General features: G+C 43.4%; 1 protein-coding gene across 1 annotated transcript; it reads right to left on the reverse strand.

Moving 5' to 3' along the window:
• Positions 1-5,513: 5,513 nt before the first annotated feature.
• CHST7 (carbohydrate sulfotransferase 7) lies at positions 5,514-12,964 on the reverse strand. The gene has a single exon (XM_026103283.2). The coding sequence runs from the start codon at positions 12,677-12,679 to the stop codon at positions 11,294-11,296; it is 1,386 nt and encodes a 461-aa protein (XP_025959068.2). The 5' UTR covers positions 12,680-12,964; the 3' UTR covers positions 5,514-11,293.
• Between the last annotated feature and the right edge of the window lie 6,534 nt (positions 12,965-19,498).

Genomic DNA, 19,498 nt, shown 5'->3' on the forward strand with positions numbered 1-19,498 from the left:
AAATGATGGGTTATTAAACTGGTGCTCCAGCTACAGGCAGAAACTTGGTTGAGGATATGAAATTTTAAATAGGAGGATGTAGTACTAAACTCTCCAGCTATCACATAGAAATTCCAAAATAGTCTTTCCAAGGGTATTTTTAGTCTTCACATTAAAAAGCTGTTCTCAGCTTGTCTACATGCTCAGTCATACCGTGCTTCTTTCACTGTACACTATTCTTCCTGCATAGAAATTTGTTTCTGTCATTATCCTGAGTTGTGAATACTGCTGTGCCCTGTTGTGCACATGCAGCTACAAACTTCTGTTTCCAGTCAACTTCTCCCCTACTGAACCTGAATGTTCTTTTCAGAGTTTTAGGGGCTGTTTTCATTCTTGGGTCTTAGAGGAAGTCTCCTTGCCCCATTATATCTTTGGCCACTCTGGCAGGATCTTCTAAGATTCTGCAGTTTCATGCAAAGAAAATGATGAAAGTGAAAGTACTGTAGAAGAGTGTGGGCAATATTCAATCCTTCTGACAGCAATTAGTTATAGTAGTCATGTTGTTACCATTAATGGTAAAAACAAAGTGCCTCCTTGATTATATGAAGAATAGGACTTAAACTGTATTGCTCTTTTGGTCAAACTTTTCAACCAACAGCTGGAATTCAGATTTAGGCCCCATATAAACAGTAGTGTTCAGCAATTTAAAGTGGCTAAAGGGAGGAGATCACAAGCATATTTAGATAAAACTGCACTTGTGTCAGTGACACTGTGGATTGACTGCTAACCTATACATCTGCAAGCTCATGGGAGAGATTTCACTTCCCAAGTGAGTGACAAGTGTAGTGGCAAAACTCTACTGCAGAAACTAACAGGACAAAACATGGGTTTTTTTGCTCTGGATTTTCTTTTCGGGTGGGGGGGGGGGAAACAGGGGGAATACCACTGAACTATGGCTGTAGTTATCTCTTCACTAGGAATTTGCTGTAGACAAAACTCCCCTCAGGCTACTTAAAGCTATCAGCTGCACGCTTCAACCAAGATACGGCTGTGTGAGGCAAAGGCAGCAGTAAGAAAAACACTTCTAGAAGTGGAAGTGGGGCATTCTGTGCCCTTATCCAACAGAATTTGAAAAGATCGGCGTGAAATTTTTCATGTAGAAATTCAAAGCTTAGCTGGAGAAGTAATACTGCACAAATATGAAGGCACTTGGTTACAGTAATCAACCCAATTTACTCTTTAGCAGTTATTCTAAAACTCAACTACCCCAAGCTGTTCTTTATTAGATGCAGTTGTAACATTACAGGTAGTTAAGTTAGCATACAAACTTGAAGGTGCTTCTGGTACCATAGCTGTTTTACTATTTAATGTTAGTTTTGACAAGTGTTCACATTCTTTAACGAAAAATTACCAGCTTCCTGGAATATTTTTGCCTTAACTGGTTTTAAAAAAACAAACACTAAATCTGGAATTAGCAAATTTCATGGGTAGATCAGTGATGAAACCCTGCAGACATTCAAAAAAAAGTTTCAAGAATTATTCTGTAGGACCTTATGCTGCTTTTGCATTCTTGAGATCAAAGCCTCATTACAATTTTTCATCTTCTATTAACTAGTGAAATGCCTACCTCAAAATTGTTCTAGATGTTCTGTAACAGATCACGAGAGACTTATCTCCCACTTATCCCTGGTTCTTCCTCTGCCTTTCAAAAGCGAAGATTTTTAAAACAGATTTTATTAAAGGCACAGCTTAACTGTTCAGAACCATGGGATTTTTTTTTTTTTTTTTTTTTTTTTCTGTGAGACCTGGGATGTCACCCAGCTCCTCTGCAGACAGTAAGTGGGTTTTATTTTTTTTGTCTCCTCATCTTTCGGGAGTGCTCCAACAGCAGTTGCTGGGGAGTTCAGTGCTTAGAGCTGACAGGTCTCACGGCAGGGATTTGTGGAGTCATTAGAGGCATGAAGGCACATGCTTGAACAACTCCAAGCAAGCTGAAATTCAGGTTAGAAATAAGTGAAGTTTGTTCAGTCTTAAAACAGCTTATTAGCTATTTCTTTCAAGGTTAGCATTACCAGTTTACAAGCAGCATATTGACCCACACTGGAAAGTCAATGTAGAAATGGGAAGATTTCATCTAGAGGGAAAAGGGGCAAAGGCTAACATTAGAAGCCTTCAGTTACATATTTTTTAGAAGTTCATGCAAAGAAGTAGTAACAGACTGTTTTCTACATCCTGGAAGAGAAGTAACAGGCTTAAACTGAAGCAAGAATGATTCAGACAGACAGTAGGGAGCACTTTTTAACAGTGGGCATACTGACATACTGAAGTAAAGGACCACTGGAAGATGTGAAGTCTCCATCCTTAAAGATTTTAAGGATGACTTGGGACAGGTGACAAATGTCCCATCCTCTTGCCTTTGAATTTGTGCAAGATAAAGCTTGGTGTAACTAAACTAGGTTTAGATAAGAGGGAGGGGAGAAGACGATTCACCTAAATCATCCCTTTTCAAGTAGTAGCTGAACTGACTGTGAAAAGCTGAAGGAAGATTTCCAACATTTGCATCAGAGAGGCCTCTTTTGTACTTGGGCTGATCTCCTACAGCCCTTTCTCACTCACTGTAAAAAATGCACTTACATATTTGCTGCAGTTTAAATGCTATCCAGAGCACACCTGAAAATAGTCCATTGTTTTATGTGTGTGCATAAATTAACAGGGTTATAATCACTTCACAAAGTTATAGCAAACATTTAAGACAGCTTGTCCATATCTAGAGGAATATCAGAGTTGTATAGCCCAAGTGCTGTACCTTTGCATGTACAGCCAGAATTTTTACCAATTGCAGGTAAATGTAACCATATAGCCTTTGTTAAAGCCATGTCAAACATGTACCAACTTTCCTTTTCCCCTCAGTTCCCCTCTTCTCAAAAAACAGGGCAAAAATTACTGAATTAATGACTTGGGTTTTTGTAGAGCTCTAATACATTTTATTCGAACCCTTACATAAAGACAAAATTATCAGATTTCCTCGTAGGAAATTTTACATGACATTTACTTATTGCAGAGTACTCCATTACAAACTATTTTTACAACATCTCTGTGCAGGTCAGCATTACCTCCTTTTCACAGAGCACAAACAAAACATACAAAGCATCTTTAAGCTGGAGGTTTGGTTCTTTTTTGTGCATTAGAACTGATTTTTTCAGAAGACTTTAGCACTCTATACAGAACTTTCCAGAGACCACAGATCCCCTTGGATCACACAGTTTCATCTGTTGTATGGCAACCTGGTTGTCTACCCTATCCATTCCTTTCTAAATTAATGAAGTTGTCTCTTAAAATTGGTCATCTTTTTCCCTCCCCTTCGTGCTCTGGAAGCCTGCTCCAGAACCACACTGTTCTCATGGTTAAAAAAAGTTCTTCGGACTTCCAGGCTAAAGTGATTCATTGCTCATTTATACACATCTGTTCTTATGCCAGCATTGGCTGTTAGCTGGATTACCTCTTCCCTTCTACATGAATATTCATTCTCTTCTGCACCACTAACTTCTTTCAACCTTTACTTTGTGAGGCTAAATAAGCCAAACAGCATAGTCTTTTCTACGACAGTAGGCTTTTATCTCACTTGACCTTTCTCTGTACCAATTAAAGTGTGAATTAATCTCCTTTAGCTCAGGTAACTAGAACTATATATGCAACTTTCCAGAGGAAGTTTTGCCAACATTTCATAGAGTTTAAGACAGACCATGTTAATGCCACTATACGTTTGCCTTTTTTGCAACTAAGTCATCTCAGCGGTTCAGTATCGCCCTGTGAGCGACCAGCACTGCAGAGCCAAGCAAAGCCTTACGCTGACTTCTGCTGCAGCAGTTCTACAAGTCTGACTCCAGCATACCAGAAGTGTCACTCAGCCTCTGGCAGCCTAACACTTACTTGGTCTCTTCAGCAAAGCTAATGTATTTGCCCAACATCTCACAGATAGTCTGGAGCCAGGGACTGAGTCCAGTTCCCTCCAACAGCTTTTGAATACCTCAGCCATGAGACACTGCCCCCATCCTTTCTCCTCCTTCAGTTTCCTACTTCATTCCTGCACACTTCCTAACTTCAGCCACGAACGAGGCAACGGCCATACTGCCAGGCTCACTGCATAATCTGTTCTCATCACCCGGACAGGTCTACCTTCTGCAGTGACCAAGTGCTGTAGATGGAATAAAACCCCCTACCTGTGATATATGACTGTCAAGAAGTATGATACAGGAGGCAGCACTTTTTCTTGAGTACTTGGCTTTGCAACACACATGTAACATCTCTCTAAGTGTGTGCATGTAACAAGAGGCTTCCTGAGTGTGTGTATGTACTGAAAACAATAGCTGTCAGTGATATGCACGAGTCACTGCTAGAACTGGAACTTTTCAATCCAACGTGCAAACATCTGTCACTTGAACCAAGGACACAGACAAGGACCTCCTCCAGATCCATCTGTTCCGTCTGCTGATGTTAATACCACTGCAGAAAGGATCACAAAAGCACTCCCAAATGCACCTTAGGCAAAGTCAGCCTGATGAGACAACTCTCCCACATCATCTCTCTTACTCAAGCAGAGCTTGAATTCAGTATTTGCTGTTGGGGGAAAAAAAGAGAAGTAGAATCTGACACTGCTGCCTGTGCCTCCCACCCGTGACGCTGCTAGGAAAACTGCAGGGCAGTTAACAGATTCCCTTGCATTGGGAGGAAGAGAGGAGCCTGGTTTGCAGAAGGGATGAGCTTCTATGGGCCAAGTTGCCATTGACATGTGGATCAGCACTGTACAGCAGGGACTGTATCACAGCCAGTTGTCTTCAGAGCCATTTTAGCAGAGATGCAGGAAAACTCAGCTTTTTAAAGAGCTACCTGTTTCTCCTCCAGAATTTGGATTCAGCCTCAGCCTGCTGTCCTTCCCCCAGAACTGTCTCCCTCCATCTCACCTGAACAGTGGCACTGTGGCAACTCCCAGCTCCTCACTGCAGCCCAGCTCTTGGTCCCTACTTCTCCTCTCTGCCTGCTGTCTCTTCCATCTCTGCTTCCCTTCCTCCCCTCCCAAAGATTCCTAGTTGCCATTTCCACTTAAACCAGTCCCAGGTTCTGACTGCCGCTTCTCATTGAATCCCAGTACCTCATCCCTCTCGTGCATCTGCTCACCCAAGCCCTTTGCCAACAAACCCCTCTCTCTACAATTCAAAGGCAATTCCTTTCCCCTCCTTTCCCCCGTCACGACTTGTTTACCCCATCCATCGTCACTGTCTCTCCCTTCTCACCTGTATTCCTTTCCATTATTAAGTGCCGGAAGGCCAAACACTGGATTCAGGAGTCTTCCTTAGAACTAGCAGTAGCAGGAAAAGAGGGGCTAGAGGAGAAGGTATCGCTGGGAACACAGACTCCTTACTCAACTCCAGTGCTGCAGCCAAAGCAGTAGTTACATGCCTTTGATTTCCACTGCTGTATGTACCATACCATGCTGAGCTTTTCTATGGGAAAGAAAGAGGTTTGAGCAAGCTCACTGAAGATAAAACCAACACAGATTTTATTTGGTAAAAAATCCAGACAGACACACATACCAAAGCCACTTTTGCTGAGCACATACTAACTATTTTTTTTTCAAACGTTAACGTATTCAGCCAAATTAGAGTAGATGGCAACAGTGAAAACAAAACACACACATCCTTTACACAGAGGTCATTTTCCCTACCCAAATTGGAGTTCCTGTCCTAAAGTGCTGAAATGACAATTTAATAGAAACATCTCCAAGAGTATTTTGAACATAGGCAAAAACCACCACATCCTAACCTTAGTTTCCAAAGAACATTTATTCTTTTGACTGAAGTTTCTGAAACAGAATTGAACCTTAAGCAGACACCCAACAAGAAAAGTTTCAACCTAAATGCAGTTAAGGTTTGGCAAAATTAGACAATAAGAAACAGGGTCACAAATTTGGGAGCACTAGAGAAAGACCTGATTCCCATTTATCAACACCAAGAAATGGTGCTGTAGATGATATAGGTCAGTAACAGAGCTTAACACATCAGTGTTGGCAGCTAGAGTTTCCTGGCACTATAGACCTAGACAGACTGTAGGTACTAAAAAGTTAATCAGCCTCCAGCTGGTTGCTCTGGAGCCAAGTCTGCCAGAGGTATGCCTCAACAACAAGCAGCAAGTCCCTCAGTCATGGAAAACCATCACGTCAAGAACTCTGGATTTTAAATCCAATCTACTTAAATCACAGTCAAGAGAACATCAGTCTAGAGTCTGTCCATTCCCCCCCACACACACACATGCGTACACACACACACACACACAACCAGTACAGCCTTGAAAATTTCTACTACTGCAAACTTTGCTCTGACAGTATTATTCTTCCTATCTTTTTCTCTACAGCAGTAGGGGTATAGTCCACAGTGCTGAATGGATTGCAGTGTGATTCTATTCTGCGAAATGACTTCTGAAATAACATGTACCATACTTACTGTCCCTGTATTCCAAATACCATCACAGAGCTTGACCAGCAATTCTTCATGTTCAAGAAAAGAACAATGTGTTATCAGGCTTACTGGCTCTGATAGCCTTGCAATAGCACAGTTCTCCACTGAAATTTCATTTAGCTGCATTGCCATAATAAACCCAGAAATTTTGCACTGATTTTTATAATTGGGTAAACTGTAAGTTGTGATATTGATGCCTGAAGAGAACTTAATGCAACAACTCAACTTTTCTGTGTATACTGATAGACTGAGCAGCAGAAGGTTAAAAATGACCAGGGTAATATGAAAGTTGTTAGATAAGTAACTTCACTACCGTTTCAATACTTCTCAAAAGATACTGCAACTGGGGCAGCTTTGCACTGTCAGGGAAAAAAAAATAAGTAAACACCTCCAAACAACAGAACCACTTCTATTGCATCTGCAGTATATGAATATATACCATGAATATCTACAAGGATTCCATCAGTAACATTCTAGTAAGTACCAAAGCAAGTAATACAGGGCCAAGTATTTCCCCCCCCACACACACACTTTGGACTTTCAGCATTTCTCGCAGGTATGCCATTAAAGTTATTTCCAAAAACCAACAATTTAAATACAGACATAACAATTGTGAGACAGCACTTAGCAATTCCAGCTTGGAAATATCGCATTTGGAACACAGCATTTTACTTACAGTTATAGTACTAAAGTTTCTAACTCCCTTAAAGCAAATGCATGAGGATCAAAAATTAAGTTAAAACAGATGATAGGAGTAAGTCTTGTAAGCATTTGCAGGTTTTGTTCCCATTTCACATTAGGATTTTTTAATATATTAAAGTTATTAATTCATTACATATAATGTAACACAGGTATATTTTTTCCAAATCTCAGCCTAAACTACTAAAACTCTGTGGCCCAGCACCCACCAAATGATAACTCTAAGCCCACCAAGTTCAGCTCAGCTATAAAATGTGTTCATTGTTGCCTTGCTCATCATGCCACCCCTTATTCTAGAAGAACAAGATACATTTGGTTTCACTACATCATTCACTAGAACTGGGACTTTACTTCAAAACTGAAGTAATTGATTGAGTCTAGTAACAGTAAAAAAAAAAAGAAAGAAAGAAAGAAAGAAAGAAAAAGAAAGCTACTGACCCATCCATAAATGCCCAACTGCTCTCAAAATGTAGTTTAACCATATATTTTTCGCATCTAGCATTCAGCAGGTTCTGCTTAGCTCAAAAGATCTCTTCCAATGAAACTCCACTGTGCTCATCGCAATTCACACACCTCTGTCTTTTCAGATGAGTATCAATACTGTCATTCGACATTACAGGTTTGGGTTTTTTTGTTTTTTTTTCTTCCCTTTTAGATATAAGTTACTAGGCCAATCAGGATACACTGCAAATATTCTGAAAGATGATGCTTTCAAACGCAATACCTCTTGAAGAGGAAAGTGAAATGCATTTGTTCGCCAGCCTCAGTTGCCCTCCTGAGATGGGGACTTTTTAGGAAGTCATCCAGTGGCTGAAGCGCACAAGCCAGTCATTAAAACAACAGTGGTCCAATCCTACACACTCTACACATGTTCTTACTTTTTCAGTTTTGTATACTCCCTTTTGATTGTTTTAAAGACTCTTTTAATAAGCTTCAAATGCCCTGAATAGGGAACATAAATTGCACTTGTGTTTTTGTACACTTTGCAAAACAGCCCTTTTCACAGTATATAAAAGCTGTAACAACTGCACAGATCTTAGAAGAACAGCTTGGGGCAAGAAAAAAAAAGATTTAATTGCCAATAAAGATCAATTGTGTTAGTGAATAACTTCAGCTGAGAAAAATACATCTTGATAATTAAGACCAAAGAAGAGAAAGCCTCTATGTAAAACATGGAAACTGTTTCAGAAAATACTAAATAGTTTACAATTAGTAGGGTTTTCTCAGCTATAAGCATCAAGTTAAATGACAACACTTCTTTCTTTACCATAATAAACCGGCATAAGTGAAACTAAGTGTGTATTTCCAACAACTTTTTGTGAAAGATATTTGCAACCTGAACTAGCAAGACAAGGTGCTCTGTCAAAGTAAAGTGAATGCCTAACTATTGCAGCTTACAAATCTGTAATTGCAACTTGTTAAAAAAATATCAGCAAGATATACTGGCTTTTAGTCTCCCACCTGACACAAGAAAAGAAGTACTGCATCATCTTTCAGTATGCAATAAAAATCTTATTTTCTTCCCAAGCCTCTCAGTTCAGGCCAGGTTGGGTGTATTTCCAGAAAAGTTTTCCGAATCAGACCATCTGGCACAGGTTATCAAGGTATTGATACAGATACTGTTCATCTAAACAAATACCATCATTAAATAACACTAGAACATCCAGAGACAAATGCTGCTCTCACAGAGTGCCTAATACAGAAATATCCCTTAGATAATACAAGAGGTTTTATTATTACGAAATGAGCCCCTGTACTTTTCACTTCATTCGGAAACCTGAAGATGCAGAATTGTATAGAACATGCTACCAAGAAATTAAAGATGTGCTCAAAAACATTTTTATGACTATGTTTTTCCTTGGATAATGACAGAAGCCTGTTTCGAGTGCTAGTGTACTCTTGGTTGGACGGGACAAAGAAGTGGAAGAACTAAAATAAATTGAGGTATATCCTAACTCACTGACTTTTCTTCCAGCTCAATATACAAAGCATCAAAACCTACAATATAATTCAAATGTTTCTTCAAAAATAATAGCATAAAAACTTCTTTGAACTGTCTTTATTTCCAGCACTTTATATAAATATAGCTTTATTCTTGATCCTGGATTATCCTCGATTTGAAATTCATGTTCTCAGTTTATATTTGAGGATTGCATATAAACACCCCTATAACCTTGTATACTCTTGTAGTGCTGTTCAAACGCTGTCAGACTCTAACATATTCAAAAGCAGTCTGGAAGAAGTTAAAATACTGTGTCCTTGAATTACAGTTATACCTCCTCTCCCCAAATTAAGAAAAAAAGATACTTGCACATACATACACAGCCTTCTCATACAGGTTCCTGGGAGTCTGCAGAAAAAAAGCCATTTTAAAATCCAAATGGAAACATTTTTTTTTAATATGCACTTTTATTAGGGAACTTTTATTTGCCAAGATTAATTTATCCTAGCCTTGTTAGGAAACATTTGCTTTTGTTCATGTGCACAAGTTACCAGCTGAGAGGATGTTATTGTTCAGAAGGGATGTGACCAAGAGAATCCTGTGCACAGCACAATGTATCAGTCGGGAAGTTAGGAAAGAAAAGTGATTTTCTCATTTAGTTGAGAAAACAACATTGGAAAAAAAAATAATGTGTTCACTTTCCAGTTACAGTCATTTTTATGGGTGTCCACAAGAAATACGTTGCATGTATCCCAAATGAGTATCATCAGGTAACTATACCAATATATACAAAATCCTACTTTACAAAGGATTAAATACTTCTTTAGAAAAGTGTATTTCTGAAACAAACATCTTCAAAACATCTAAGGAGACAAATGCTTACTCCATTCATATAACCATTTACTACAGTACTCTGAAAGATATATGGAATTGGAAATGGTTCCCCTCTCCTTGACCTGTTCCCCTTCCCTCCCCCCCATATTAGCGGTACTCTTCTATAATCCACATAGATAAAGATTATCTCCGGCAGAGTCACTAGGTTATTAGATTAGTCAGAATGGAAGCAGAGTCCCTCTAAGCAGAAGACATCTTCCTGTGGTAAATGTGAGATCTGTCAGTTAAGGCCTGCATTTGTGTTCTGCAACAGACTGTGCAGAAGCTGTTTGCAAGTGTTTTAATAAAGTTACGATAGAACTGAATGTGTTTTAGTGCTCTAGAAAAGGTTATCCTCTTACATTAATCTCTTTCAACTCTTCCAATTCCTTACTTACACTCTGGGGGATTTTTTTTTAATGCAGTTTTTTAAGAATACTTACACTTTGCATATAGTCACAGTTTCATACTAACTAGACTTCAGAATTTGACAGTGTCCCCAGTGTCTCTAGAGCTCTTAAGAAAAATAATCCCTGGAGTCTCTGAGAACGTTTCAGCACGTGTTTCACCACAAGGTGAATATATTCCCTCTCTGACATGAAACAGGTATTTAAGTGCTTACTGCCCATGACAAATGGGGGGAAGGAGGAAAAAGCAAAGAACGAGAATTAGGAGGTTTGAAACTTACAGTGCTACTTGTACCCGGAGGTAAGGAGAATGTTAGTTTTCTGTAACCGAGATTTCCAATCGACAGTTACCCACTCCGTGAGAGATGCTGGTCCAGTCCCGCAGCGCAAGTGACTGCGCCACACTGGGGCCGCTCAGAAGCGGGTTTGATACAACTGAGGACAACAGAAGCAGAGTCTCTGGTCCTGCCCTGCAGGACTGAAGAAGGGCCAAGATTTAAGCTAGTTATTTCCTGGTATTTCCCCCAGCCTCACCTCTTGCTCGGTGTCCGTGGGACGCCAGGCTCGCAGCAGCTTCCTTGCAGTTCCCCCTTTGAATTTTGAGCCATCCCTCGAGAAACGACCATGTTCAGGTCCGGGCGACAAGGCCGCTCTGCCGGAAAGGGGCCACTGCGGGTGCGAAGCCGCTGCCAGCAAAGCACCCCGCCGCCATTTCGTGGTGCCTGGGCGGGCGCCGTGGCAGGCCCAGGGGCTGCGGTGGGAAGAACACGGCCACCCTCCCCGGAGCCGGCTCTCAGCCCACGGCAGCTTCTCCCCTGCGGTGGGAGGGTGGGCGACCAGGTGAGCGAGTGGGCGCACAGAGGCGGTGGCCGCCGGCGCCACTACCGGCCGTCACCCCCGCTGAGGGGGTAGGCGAGGAGGCTCATGGCCTCGCCGCAGGCCGCCTCCACCTGGCGCACCTGCTGGCGGCTGAGCCGCTCCCGCCAGGCGTGGATGGCCTCCCGCGCGTCGCGGGCGGAGATGAGGAAGGGCCGGTCGGAGGAGTAGGCCGCGCCACGGGTCATGTTCACCACGAAGGCCTCCATGGCGGGCAGCACCGGCAGCCCGGCGAAGCGCAGCAGGCGGCGCAGCTGGGTGCGGGGCTCCTGCACCAGGTCCTCGTAGCGCAGCTGTGTGTAGCGGCGGCGGAGCCAGGCCGGGGCGCGGCGGGCCAGCAGCAGGTCGCGCAGCCAGGCCTGGCAGATCACGTCCAGGGCGCCGCTGAGGAAGAACTCGGCGCGGTGCTGCGGGCCCGGCCCGCGGCCGCCGCCCAGCAGTGCGGGCGGCAGGAGGGGCTGGCGGGGCGGCGCCCGCGGCTCGGCGCGGTGCCGGCTGCGCAGCACCTGGATGCTCTCCCGCAGCAGCGCCTGCTTGGCCTTGAGGCGCGAGTTGTGCACGGCGCGGGGGTCGCGGAACAGCTGGATCACGCGCAGGTTGAGGCCGGGCTCCCGCAGCAGCGGCAGCAGCGCGCCCAGCTCCAGCAGCCGCACGTCCTTGATGACCACCACGGGGTACTTGCGGCACTCGGCCTCCAGCTCCCGCAGCGCCCGCGGCGGGCAGCGCTCCTCGCAGGCGGCGCCGTCGATGAGGCCGATCTCGCGGCGCGGCCGCGGCGCCGCCGGGCACAGCGGCGCCGAGCAGATCACCTTGTTGGTGCGCCAGCCGAAGATGCCGGCCGTGGTGAGGTTGCCGGCGCCGCCGGGCGGCGCGGCGCCCAGCGGGTCGCGGGGGCCGGGCGGCGCGGCGTAGAGGCGCAGCACGGAGAAGTCGCAGCGGAACAGGGCGCGCACCATGTCGCGCAGGGCGCCCTGTAGGCTCAGCGCGTCGCCCGGGTACAGCGCCTGCCACAGGTGCCACATGGGCTCGTACAGGTAGAAGACGTCGGGGTGCTGGTTGAACAGCTCCCCCAGGAAGGACGAGCCCGTCCGCCAAGTGGCGTGCAGGTAGATGTGCCGCTTCCTCGCCGCCGCCCCGCTGCCGTTCGCCGCGCCGCCGCCCTCCTCCTCCTCCTCCTCCGGCTCCAGCGGCGGCCGCTGCTCCCAGCCCCACTCGCTCAGCGCCTCCTCCAGGCTGGGGCAGCGGCGCAGCAGCGGCTCCTCGTCCGCACGCCCTCTCCTGGCGCCGTAGTCCAGCACGTAGGGCACCAGCAGCAGCAGCAGCAGCGTGTACAGCACCAGCGCGGCGGCCAAGCGGCGGTGCTGCCCCCGCCACCGCCGCCGGCCCTTCATCGCGCCGGCCTCCGCGCCGCGGGGCGGCCCTGCCCCGCCGCGGCTCCGCCGACCCTGCCGCAGCCGCGGCGCCGGCCGCTCTGGCTGCCGGAGGGAGGCTCCTCGCCTGGCGAGGAAGAGGCAAAGTTAGAGGCGGCGGCGGCGGGGGGGGGGCGGCTCTGGCCGGCCCCGCCGCCCGCCCGCCCGCCCTCGTCGCCGCCTCACGGCGCGACGCGGAAGCGGCCGCACCTGCCCCTGCCGCGCCGCGGGGCGAGGCTGCTGCCCCCTGCCGCCGCGCGGGGCCGCGGCCGTTCCGGCACCTCCGAAAGCAGCAAGGCCTGGGGTTGAAAAGGCGGGGAGGGCCGGGGGCCCTCGCTTTTCCGCCCGCGGCGCTCCCCCCGCTCCGGAGTCACCTCGGCGAGAGGCGCCGCGGCTGGGCGCTGCTGGGGGAACCGGCGCCCCGAGGGGATGCGGCCGGGTGTGGCCAGGCCCAAGGGTGCACGTAAATCGCGAGAGGTGATTAAGTGGCTTGTTCTCGTGTCGGCGCCCGAGTACTACTTCAAATAAGTCGTTTATAAATATTGGGCAAATTCTGTGCCTTTCTTCCCGTGCGTTGCGTTCCCACTTCTGCACGCCTCTTTAAGATAAATAGATGTGCCCTTCCCACAGCACCACGGAGGAGGTATTTTAGCCAGAACAGGTTGAAAAGGCCCCGGGGGAGGTGGGATTGGTCCCGTCACCTTCTCGCCCTCCAGAGAAAGAAAACACTACAAAAAGAAAAGAGGGGAAAATGTATTTTTGGGACACAGAGTTGGATATATGACAGCTAGTAAAATCTGCAGTGGGTGTCAGAAATACTGCAGTATTATCACACATAATAGCAGAAATGATCCGTTAGTTATATAGGTTCTAAAAATGCTGTTTCTGTAGTATAAATATATAGATACAGCATCTGTAATTGCTAAACATTTTTCTGTCTGATTGCATAGGTATTAAATAACAATAAAAGACAATACAAAAAACAATTATCCCATTTCAAATGTATTGAGTAACATATGAAGAACACAGAATAATGTGAGAGAAAAAGTATGTTTCTATTCTGCCCAGGTGGTGAGCCAGCGGTCTGCTTTCTAACGCTTTACCTGACCTGTGTTAAGTAAGTGTTAAAGACTCAGCTTCCTGCAGTTTATGGCGTGCTGAGTGAGTAGATGGTGCCAAACAAGACTTCTACACTCCTCAAGAGAAGAATATAAAATGATGGCATCTGAGAGGAAGTTCCGCCCCAACATACGTTTCTGTTTATATTCATTGTCGCTTTGGGTCTTTTAAACAGTAAGATAAAACAATGTGAGTCTCAACTCTGACTTTGTTAAGGCCAGGAAGTCATCAAGATCGCTATACCCTCAAGCGACTAAAGAAGGACTACATGATTGAAAACACACCTGCCAAAACCAGGTCACAGACCTGCCAAAGCACCTTGAGCTATACAAGCAAGACACATATTATCTAGCTTTCTGAAAAGGTATCTGCAGTGCGGTTGACTTCTGTAATATCAGGCAAAATAGTTATTTTGGAGGATGTACCAGCCTATGCTTATCTAGATGGGATCCTGAGAAGTGCAGATGTGAATGGATTAATTTGAGCTGATGGGGTTTTCCCTTTGTAAGACAAGATAAAATAGTGAGTTGTCAGTCGTATTAGTGCCATTGCTGACAAAGGAATCACAGCAGAATACATGTGTAACTTAAAATACTTACTTTTTTTATTAGTTTCTATAATACATACTTGTCTAAGAACTCAGATCAAGCTCTTAAAACTACCTAAAGTAAAGCTGGCTTGAAAAAAAAGAAACATTTTGCAAAATAAGATGGCCTGCCAGACAAAACAGGAAACCATAGGAATAAAAATACACATTACACTGATTTTTTTCGGACAATAAAACTACAGACTTTTATGGCAACTGTTCTGGAAAAAGTAAAAGACGCAAATTACTTTACCACAGGCGACATTTTTACTAATATAAAAACATAGGAAGTTTTTAAAAGATTATCACACCAAGAAAGAATCACAATAAAAGTTTTGTGTTGTGCCTTCATATCAGTTACTCCATTGAAGCAGGATTACCTTCCAAGAATCCTATTAACGTTTACTTTGGTTGTTTGGGGCTTGGTTCTTTTGGGGAAGGAGTGCGGAGGGAGTACAAAATTCCAGCAAAGCTGGTATTTATTTTGGGAGTGATCAGGTACTTGAACCAGAATTGAAATCCCTTAGTTCCAGCCTTCACAAAGGGTCATGGGAAGTACCCAATCTGAATGCTCATGAGTTGATTGCTAGTTTTCATATAGTTGAAGAGATCAGCTCTTGCTTTTCTTGTGTTTCAGTTCTGTGTTAATTTATGTCTTGAACACTGATAGTTGTGATAAGGGGGGTGAATTTCCTCTATCTATCTGAGCTATGAATCATAAAGACATTATTTACATATACAGATGATCTTCTGCATTTAATTCCAGGAACATGATAATGCAGTCCATGAGAGCGCCAGTCAGATTTTTCTTCATTCATGTGCTAAGCAACCTGAGTGTTTGGCATCTAGCTTGTGTCATTTCTTGGTGATAAAGCTGAGCTTTCTATTATTTTATTAAGAAAAAAAAGCCATTATTTTAGATAGTGTATTTTATTAGCTATATAAGTTTTAGATATATTTATCTTCTGCATAGTTTAGTGTAGCAATACTTCCATTCTAGTTTCCAATTTGTTACCAAAAGTACTGGCTGTTTTTAATCTAACATAACATTGGCTTCCTGTGTATTATCTCTGTAACTTAATTTTTGCTCTTCCATCTCCCCCAGCACTTACACTGACAAGAACAACAGTGAATGTTGGAACACTGCTTCTGAGCCTCAGAATCATTTTTATCTTCTCAGCAGAGGTTTTAAAATAGAAATAGTTGCCTATCTATTCATCTTTAGTATGCAAGTATGCTCTTGTCATTTTCAAAGAGCACTCTGTGATTAAAAATAACTTGATTAGCTGATAAAATTAATATGTTTTACACAAGGAGTGTTGCCCTCAAACATCCTGGCTGTTAATAAGCTCTGGGCTTGCACATTTGCCATTTAGAGATTTAAGCCAAAAGGAAGTCTGTGGTTAATGACAGCTTGAAATCTTAAAGAAGCCTTGTAACAAACCAAGACAACTTGTCTTTATGTATTTCTCTTTGGGTTTTTGAAGTTGCTTTGTCATCAGATGTTTTCACGTGTGCAATACCACATTTCACACGTAAGATCAGCCTTGATAGCTCTTTTAAGGAGGAACATTTTGAGAAGAGTGGCGTGGCTGATGGCTAAAGAAACGTAGCCAGTCAAGCCTGTCTGCACAGAAGGCTTTTTCAGCAGTGGAATTTCCCCCAGAGCGGAACAGAGAGCGCTGACAGAAGGTCAAAAAATTTGCAAGGGTTTTGAGAGACTCATTGGGAACTTAGAAGATACAAAGGAAGTAGAAAATTGGACAAGAGGAGTAATTTAAAGGAGAGGAGAGTCCTAACCAAGGGGGTAGTGAGGAGCCTGGTAAAATAGGCTTCAGATACAAAGCTCTGTGCAGGAGGTGGTAATTCTGCTCTTTGCACCAAAGTTTGATGTTGCTCTTCAGTACCTGCAAGAATGATGAGGAAATGAGGCAGTAAAACTGTCATTCATGACTGTCTTGATCTGTATCTTCCTTCAGCTAATTAAAAGAGCACAAATACAGAGTTTCTTTGTGGGATGATTTGAGACAATCAAGCTGCACAGCTTAAGGTAATAATATTATCTAGTAAATCACTGTGAAAATTGTACCACTGAACAGCTCTGTGCAAATGCGGGATATACTGTGGGCTGACACCTCTGCCAGACAGGGGAAGGTATGAGATGCCAGAGGCCGTCTGTGGAGGGTGGTGCACCTTGGGACAGGCAGAGCTGAGGGTTGAGATCAGAGGCTGCCAGTGTGTGTAGAAAGGTAAGGTAGGGGTGCCTTGTCTGTACTCCCTCTTCTCTACCAAATTCTCCAGTTACTACTACTTGGGAATTGGTAAAGTCTTAACGGTAGGCACCCTGCTGCTCTCCCCATCCCGCATAAAAGCCAGGCACAGACTGCGGGCTGAGCAAGTGTTTGCATGAAGCCAAAAGAAAAGCCACTGTTTTGGGGCTAAGGGACGTGTTACAGCACAGTCCAGCATAACTGAACCAGCTGCAATAGCCTGGTGAGTGTCCAGCTACGGGAGTTCTTCTGGGGCTGAGAAAAGCATATACATTTCATTTTGGCTTCTGATTTTAAAGATGAACCTACTACTAATACACTACTCGGTGTTAGGGTGAGGATTGTCTACGGTCTTAGCTTGCTTTTCTGATTTTGCGAGACACAGGTTTTCCATGAATGTGAAATCTGTGTACTGAAATGGCAAAAAAAATTGAAAGCTTTTTTTTTTTTATTTAAATCATGGTCCTTTTTATTTTATCAATGATCTTGTTAGTGCCTCTAACTTCCTCTAAGCGAGGAAGATAATGCCCTCACTGAAAGTAATAGAAAATGCTGCTAGGAAGTACAAGAAAATGCAGGAGGAAACTGCATTTATTGAAGTTCAACAGGAGGCTCAGAAAGAAAAATCTATTTTCATTTATAACAGTGGAAATTCAGACAAATCAATTAAGTGACAATGAGAGAAGAAAACATATATACTGTGATTCACTGCTAATGGAACTACAGACTTCTAAGTGACACCAAGGATGACTCTAATTCAAAGTATTTAAGGTTTTTCACTACAGTCTGTTCTATTATTCCATAATAAACAGTGATACAGTAGTCTCAAAACCCAGAAATAGGCATATTCTACATGAATAGCCAGCTCTTCCTTAAAGCCTCCCTTGTCTGGCAATTTGCAGTAGCTGCTGAACAAAAATTATTCTCTCTGTAGTGTTCAAGGTTTCACAGCTTCAAGTACAAGAAGTGCCTCAACACTAAAATGCATGTGAACAAATTATTTTTAATGTCAGAAACCATGAATCTTTTTCTCTCATTGTCATAGACATCCTATTGCTGAAGTAAAGATGCTGATTAAGAATATCAGCAAGCTTTTGCAACTCAGTAAGTTAAACCACTGTGTTTGTATAATTAAGGAACTAAATCTTTTGTAGTTCAGCCGAGCGAAGAAATGTACTAGACAATTTGAGACCTATTTTTAACAGGGGATTTTTTTTTAAATAAAAACCCTCTGACAGTCATTGCCACATAAATACATACAGCTGTACTCTGCCTTAATAACTCAGCCCTTCCACGTACAAAATGTAATTTTAGGACTGAGAACCCCTCTGTCTTTTCATTCATTTCAGTGTTATGCATGAATTCCTACTTGCACATGCAATGAAAATTCTGGGAGCTCAATCACTGCACCTAGCTTTTAAATTTGTCCCATAAAGTTTTCTAAAGATTATTTTGTAAATTCAGAATTTATGATGTAAATAATTTCCAGAAGACATAACCGTGCCTGAATGAGAGAAAGAGAAATGCTATAATGTATAATTCACTTGGAATCTATTCTTGTATATGCCTGTGCCAGATGATCTAACTTTCATGGTGACGTCCTTACTGGTTTTTAATGAGGAAGTCTTCCCTCTCTCTCTTATGCTGTTAACTGGGGTTTCCCAGCTTGAATGGTAGTCAGTGGGCCATACAATTGGGTTTTTTTCAGCTGTCTAATGAAAGTGGCACATTCAAAGTTTATTGCTATTTTCTTGCTTTGGGCCTTCACTACAAGCCTTACAAGATTGGACAATGGGATCAAAGCACAACCATGCGGTCTCAACACACAAACAGTTTGAGCTTACAGCTTTTATTTAGTGATGTATTCGTATGCTTAAAACACTGCATGAAAACCATTTTGGTTTGACTGTAACCTTTGTCAACAAAGATCTTGCACCCTGACTGAAAACCATTCCTGAAACTCTGCAGGACAACTCTGTTAGGTTTCCAGTCCTACCATTTCATAAGTGACTCCTCAATGGGGGTTTGGCATGTCCATCTATTGCTGAGCCCAACTAAGTTTATCATAGGCTGCTAAACATCAATACTTTTAAAAGGAAATCTTCACAGTTAAGATCTAAAATAAACTTTGACTTCATATAGTACAGTTTATTATACGAAAAACTGGAGGTGATGAGTTATGTTATTTGTCTGTGAAGATGACAGAAAATTCCCTGGTAGAAAACTCATATGCATACACAAATGTGTGCAACTCGTGTGTATCTGAGAACCACTGTAACAAATACAATTGCATTAATGTGTGCATCAGTTACCACAAATATTTTACTCCCACATGGCACTCTAGCAAGTTTGTGGTTCTTAGAGGTAAGAAATATTTGCATCACAAAGTTGCAGAATGAGGCCAGGATACTGCTGTCTTGCAGTCCCAGGACAGGAGCTGCACCTATCATTGTCAGGCTGAGCTCAGGTGGGAGGAAAGTAAGAATTAAAAGATGCATTAGCTATCAATGCCCTGGCAGAAAAAAAGTGATGAGGACAAGATGCTGACACAAGTTTTCTGTGAAGGGGGAGACTTTTTAAATTCACTCTGGGCAGGTTTTGGTATGCAAACATAAATTGTCAGCCTTTCTGCTGCTTTAGCTATGTTTAATGTGCTTTTTGGTTTTATGTCACTCTGAGATTTGGCTCACAAAATATACCAGAACTTTGGCACAGTAATCCTGAGCTCTCTTGCTCTCAGAATATCTTCACTCTTAAAATATCTACTACAAAAATGAAGAGAAAACCCACAAACCCAACTCACCAGACAAGTGGGTGAGCAGAAGA

Source organism: Dromaius novaehollandiae, chromosome 1 (genome assembly GCF_036370855.1).
Source record: "Dromaius novaehollandiae isolate bDroNov1 chromosome 1, bDroNov1.hap1, whole genome shotgun sequence".
Taxonomy (NCBI): Eukaryota; Metazoa; Chordata; class Aves; order Casuariiformes; family Dromaiidae; genus Dromaius; species Dromaius novaehollandiae.